The sequence below is a fragment of the Propithecus coquereli genome, unplaced genomic scaffold, assembly GCF_000956105.1.
Source record: "Propithecus coquereli isolate 6110/MARCELLA unplaced genomic scaffold, Pcoq_1.0 Scaffold248, whole genome shotgun sequence".
NCBI lineage: Eukaryota > Metazoa > Chordata > Mammalia > Primates > Indriidae > Propithecus > Propithecus coquereli.
The window spans coordinates 2,179,186-2,185,701 of record NW_012148041.1 but is presented as its reverse complement, the minus strand read 5'-3'; the positions used below and the strand labels follow the sequence as shown (position 1 = coordinate 2,185,701).

The following is a 6,516-nucleotide window of genomic DNA, read 5'->3' as shown; positions in this document are numbered from 1 at the left end:
CCAGCTAATTTCTTTCTTTTTTTAGTAGAGACGGGGTCTTGCTCTTGCTCAGGCTGGTCTCGAACTCCTGAGCTCAAACAATCCGCCCGCCTCAGCCTCTCAGAGTGCTAGGATTACAGGCATGAGCCACTGAGCTCGGCCAAAACTTCATTTCTTTAACCAATTACAAATCAAAGAATCTTCAAACCCACCATCACCTGTAATCCTGCCCCCCCACACACTTAGAGATGTCCAGCCTTTTCAGGCCAAAGCAATGTACGCCTTCCACGTATTGACTTAGATCTTACGTGTAATTCCTGTCTCCATGAATGTATATAACCAAACCCAGCTATCGTGCACATATTTTCTCAGGATCTGTTGAGGCCATGTACTCCAGACCAGTCACACACATTTGGCTCAGAATAAGCCTCTCTAAATTATTTTACAGAGTTTGGGGTTTTTTTCCATTAATATACCAGAGACAGCATTTCAAACAAGTGTGGAGAGAGCAGCTTCTAATTGGTTATCATATGGCAAAACAACTTAAAAATTAGATCTCTACTTCAACCACCAACAAAATAAATTCCAGATCCATTGCCCTACATATGAAGACTTTAAAACCTTTGAAAGACAATGTAGAAGAAATCATTGTAATAAAGAAAGATATTTAAAAACACAAATATGGCCAGGCATGGTGGCTCATGTCTGTAGTCCCAACACTTTGGAAGGCCAAAGTGGGAGGATCGCTTGAGGTCAGGAATTCGAGACCAGCCTGGGCAACGTAGTGAGATCCTGTCTCTGCAACAAAACAGAAAACATGGCTGGGTGTGGTGCTGTGCCTGTAGTCCTAGCCACTTGGGAGGCTGAGGCAGGGGTCACTTGAGCCCAGGAGTTCAAGGCTGCAGTGAGCCATGATCACACTACTGCACTCCAGCCTGGGCAACAGAGCAAGATCATGTATCAAAAAAAAAAAAAAAAAGGCCGGGCGCGGTGGCTCACGCCTGTAATCCTAGTCTTCTGGGAGGCCGAGGTAGGAGGATAGCTCAAGGTCAGGAGTTCGAGACCAGCCTGAGCAAGAGCGAGATCCCATCTCTACTATAAAAAAAATGAAAGAAATTAGCTGGACAACTAAAAATACATATGGAAAAAATTAGCCGGGCATGGTGGCTCATGCCTGTAGTCCCAGCTACTTGGGAGGCTGAGGCAGGAGGATCGCTTGAGCCCAGGAGTTTGAGGTTGCTGTGAGCTAGGCTGATGCCACAGCACTCTAGCCCAGGCAGCAGAGCGAGACTCTGTCTCAAAAAAAAAAACAACAACAAAAGCCTGAAAAACAACCAAAACACCCACAAATTATAAGAGGAAAAGATGGATACATTTGACTGCATTAAAGTTAAAATTTTCTGAATGTCAAAAGACATCAAAACAAAGTAAAAAGACAAGCCATAGAGTGGGAAAAGGTAGGTGCAGTTGCTATAACAGACAAATGATAAGTGTATGGAATACATAAAGAACATCTACAAGTTAAAGAAAAAAGATAACTCAGTAGGAAAAAACTGGAAAAGGTATTGAGCAGGTAAGTTACAGAAGAGGAAACAGAAGTGGTCAATAAATACATAGAGATGATTAGCATCACTAGCAATCAGGATATGCAGATTAAACAAAATAAATGAGATATAATTTACCATTCACTAGACTGGCATAAAATTTTCAAGTCTGACATTGTGGGGAAATTAGGACTCATAAATGCTGTTAGTAGTTAAATAGTTACAACCACTTTGGAGAGTGATTTATCAAAGTCCCGCAAAGTCAGTGACATGCGTACTCTACAGTGACATACATTCCACGTGGCCATGGCAGGCACAAATGAGGATGTTCATTGCAGTGTTGTTTATAACAACAAAATATTGGCCATGTCTTTAAATAAGATGGCTAACTGGCCTGTGGCATAGTCTTAATGGGAGACTTAAAGAAAGTCAAGAGATCTAGTCCTGGTTCTTTTTCTGCTTCTAACTGGTGATGGGACTTGTGCGAAGTCACTTTTCCTTCTGCATGGAACGCTCTCCCCGAGATATTCCTGGGCTCATCCTCTCACATCCTCAGGTGTGTGTACTCTACTTGCTCAGAGAGACTTCCCTGACCCTGCCATCCAACCAGCATCCCCTCCCCCAACACTGCTTTGTCAAGCAGAATAGTTTCAAGGGTAAGAGTGTAGTCTCTGGTCAGACAGGGTTCAAATTCTAGCTTTACCAAGTACCGCTTGTATGACCTTGGCGAGTTATTTAAGATTTCCATGACTCAGTTTCCTCCTCTGTAAATGGGGATAATAACAGTTTTCACCTGGAAGGGTTGATGTGAGGCCTGAATGAGTTAATATACCAATGAGGGAGAGCAGTGCCTGACATACAGGACGTGCTGGTTAATGGTAAATTGCATGGCAGTTCAAATGAATGTGCTAGACTGGGGTGACGTGGCTAAGTCTCATAAACATGATGTCACGTGGACAGAGCAAGTCCCACACTCCTCACCCTTCCCTGACCTTCTGCCACGGTTACAAGCAACCCACAGCCTAGTGCTTGATGACACTCTACAATTAGGTATCCTTTTCACGGGTGTCAGTTTCCCTGCCTGCCGTCTGTGACCGTCACAGCCTGGCTAAGTGGGTTTTCGACAGTATTTATGGAATTGGGTGAATTGAATTAATTCTGAAAAGTCTTTGAATGCCAGAGGGCAAAGACGCCAATGACTTGCTCAGAAGGTGTATTTTAAGAAGTTGATACAAAGACAGGAGGAGGGTGGGGGTGGTGGGGCAGGTGAGCAAAGCGGGCACCTGGAAAGGGAGAGAGAATCCCCGAGCCGGGTGTCTGGGGCAGGAGTTCTGTGACCCTGCGACAGGGATGGGGGGCACTCACCCCAGGCCCCTTTCTGAAGGCTTGTCCCCGGGTCCATCGGGTGATGAGGCATTAACCGCTGCATTCACAGAGAGCTCTGTGCGTTAGAAAAGCTCTGGAAGGATGGGTGTGGAGGCCTTAGCACTGGCTACCGCGGGGAGAGTGGGATCGGAGACAGCGGGGAGTAGAGGCTTTCTTTCTACTCCGTGTACTGTCACTCTGCACTCTCACACCGCTTGAGTTTTGTCCAGTGAGAAAGATTTTGCTCTTCACTTGTGTATTTCGTAAGTAAAATTATCATTAAAAAGAAAAAATTATCTTGCGCACAGGAGATACTCAGTGAACGGGCATTACTATTACTCTTTAAAACAGACCTGCCCGCAGCGTGGGGACCCCCAGGCAGGCAGGCGCCCTGCTTGTGCCCGGATAAGGCGGTAGCCACGTCCTCCCACCGTGCGGCGGCAAGAGAGCACGTCTCATTGGCTCTACCATCTGGATCCAATCTCTTCCCTCGCCTGGTTTCTACCTTGCCTCCTCCGGCACGCGCTCCCTGCCCCGCCATCAGGGATCCTGAAAGCACAGATCGGATCATTGACTCATTCCTGAGCCAGGCCCTGGTCCAAGCAGGTCACTCATATTAGCTCAGTCGGTCCCTTAACAACCTGAGAATCAGACACCATTAGGATCGCCCTTTCGCAGATGGAGAAACTGAGGCATAGAAAGTTCAATAACTTGCCTCCAGCCATACCGTGAAATGGCAGAGCTGGGACCCGACGTGAGCAGCACGTGCTCTCTCCTGCCTCCCTCTCTGTGTCCTGCGCGCCCGGCCACCCCTTCCGCCCCTTCTCCGCTCTCCCGCCCACGTCCACGGGCACCCAGGCTGCCCCCCCACCGGGCAGGTCTTTTCTCAGGCTCTTCGGGTGCCGGTTCTCTCACTTTATTCAGCTTGGCCGTCATCTGCTCCGAGAGGCTTCCCCGACCACCTTTCTAAAATAGTCCCCACTGTATTCTCTGTCCCTTTCCTGCTGTGATGTCATTCACAGATCTTACTATTTTATCCAGAGATCTTAGACATTACATTAGAAGGTTCCTCGTTTGAATGTTTATTATGTTTTTTCTCTAGGATTTCTGCTCCACAGAGCAGGGACTTTGTCCCCAGTGCCTGGAACAGAGCCTGGCACAGAACAGGAACTCAGTAAGTGGATAAAGACCTTCCCCACTGTCCCCAGGCAGCCCATGTGGCCGCTGGGCCTGTTCTCCGGGTGCTGGATGGGTCTGCTCCCAGCCCGGGACGGCACTTCTCCCTCTGGGTCCGCAGGGTGGCCCCGTCCCCCTCTCTGGGGCCCCTGGACCAGGAGGGCAGAAGGTGAGGGGACATCTTCCATATTCTCTCCCCACCGGTCCTCCCCAGTGTCTTCCCCTCGGGGGCCTCCTGTCCACCCCGCAGCCTCAGCGCTTTCATCTTTCCAGCCACCTGGAAGCTGGTTGACAAACCCACCCCACCAAGATGACCGAGGTTTGAAGTGTTGCCCCTCCCAAGGGTTAGAAGAGGCCGGAGCAGCAGTCGACCCCAGTGTGTGGCTGCGCTGCGGTATGACTTCCAACACCCGGCACCAGGCTGTTTGAGGGAGATGCCGCCCTTCCCTCCCCGTGCCTGGGAGACGCTGCATCTCACAGGGGAGGGCCCTGAGGGGAGGCAGAGACAGGTCCAAGCTCACCCCGTGGGTCAGAGACTGGGATGAGGCGGACCCAACCTTCAGATGCCACAGCTGCCATTGTCCCCCTCCCCCTCCTCTTCCTTTCCTGCCAACCACGTCTGGCTTTGCTCCCCAAAGCACCCCCAAGCCTCCCTCAGGCTCCGCTGTGTGGAATCCTTCCAGAGACCCCCAGAAAACCAGAACAGAGGCCTTACCCATTTCAATCCCGCAGATGGCCAGGGCCGCAATCACGGCACCTGCCGACGTCCCGGCGAAGCGATGGGCTGTTTCCAGCATCCGGGGGGCCAGGTCCCGCAGGGCATCCACGGCCCCCGCCTGGTAGAAGGAGAGGAATCCACTGCCCGAGAAGGAGATGGAATGCGGGGTGTCCGGGTCCCCCTTGAACACCTGTTCTTCCATCTCCTCAGCCTCTAGCCTCCCCCGGGGAGGAGGAACCACCCGTCAGCGCTTGCCTGGCCGGCTTGGGCTGCCGCTCCCTGCTGGAATTCACTGCCCAGCTTCCCTGCCAGCCCGGAGCCTGGAATGTGGCAGTCTGTGCCCGGCCAGCTGGGGCAAAGCAGGTGGTTCAGGCAGCCACCGCCTGGGCCTGCCAGGCTCCGCCGGGAGGCAGCCCCAAAGGTTGGTATAGGGGCCCCAGGCCCGGGACGAGGTGCAGGAGGCCCCTTGGGCGCAAGAGCAGGGTCGTGGTCCTGAGGGACCCCTGCTGGCTTCACTGCCTGGCTAGATCCATCTCGGGCACAGGCTCCGCAGCACTCTGCCCATCCTTGGTACACCTAGGCGTGCTCACGGCTCCGGCAGGGCATGCCTGAGGAGGCGGGCACTGCCCAACCCTCAGCCTCATGCATCCAGTTGCAAAACCTCTGTGATGGTTATCAGTGAGGGCCTCCCTCCCTGACGGCCACATCAATAAAGGACTTACCAGCCGCCTCCTCCCGGAGGATGGTGCGCCTGCCCCCAGAGTGCAGCTCTGTTTTCCAAACGGACACATGCCATCCGCAGTCCCCCCACAGCGACGCCCCTTCCTGACCCCTCCAGGCTGTGTGCTACGCGGAGCATATTACACTATTATTTTTATTTGCTCTTCTTACATAAGCTCTTCTTTGTTTATTCACTTGTTTGTTTATTTACAGGTTAGGAATGGCCACGGGCAAAATTGTAAAGGAAGATAAGTTTGGTTTCAGGGGCGCCTCCCACCACCGCCTCCCCACCTCTCCCTGTCTCTTCTCCGGGGCCCTTCGCTGCCCCTTTGACCTGTGGTCAGTGCCCCTCACCAAGCCTCATGCCCTCATGCTGCCTCCCCAGTGTCTGGAAAGAAATTAATGTGAAATCTAGATCATTCTAAGTGTTTGGGGTTTCATATTGCACGCTCCTCTTCCCACTTAGAAATGAGAAGTATGAGATGGCGGAATTTAACCCCGAGGATGAACAGCTTGGGAGGTGACGGGTGGAGGCATCGGGGTCAGCGCAGAGAGATGTTTTGGCAAGGTGGGAGGCGCAAGGAGAACAGGGTTGGCTCAGGGGCCGCTGTTACGCGCCCCATGGCTGCACAGTGTGGTCCTGGTGGGGACCAAATGTCACCACATGGGAGTATTGCAAAGACTGATGTGGCAAGATCACATCTCTCCACTCCCCGACGGGGACCACAGTGACAGGACCAGAGTTACAATCAAGACACCGAGGCCCCGCCTAATGCCTGATCCAGCTCTAATCTCTCTGTCAGGATGTGACATCTATGGCCCTCCTGGCCCTGGAGAGCTCCCGGCCACTCTGGCTGCCTCTTGGGGCCTCTCCGGAATTCTACAACGAGGACAATGCCAGGAGTCAGTGAGGAGAGTTTTCTGTCTTGGGTAGGCAGTTCCAGGCACGTCATCGCCGCAGTCCGGGAAGAGAGCTTTTGATCAGAGGTGCGTGTAACAGAGAAAATGTGTGTG

The 6,516-nt window shown here is 52.2% G+C and overlaps 1 protein-coding gene across 1 annotated transcript in view; it reads right to left on the bottom strand.

The window, feature by feature from the left end:
- Positions 1-4,984, bottom strand: part of PNPLA1 (patatin-like phospholipase domain containing 1) — a 48,210-nt gene extending 43,226 nt beyond the window's left edge. The window contains exon 1 of the mRNA XM_012646576.1: positions 4,780-4,984. Coding sequence (XP_012502030.1) covers positions 4,780-4,984 — 205 coding nt within the window. The remainder of the gene's footprint in view (positions 1-4,779) is intronic.
- Between the last annotated feature and the right edge of the window lie 1,532 nt (positions 4,985-6,516).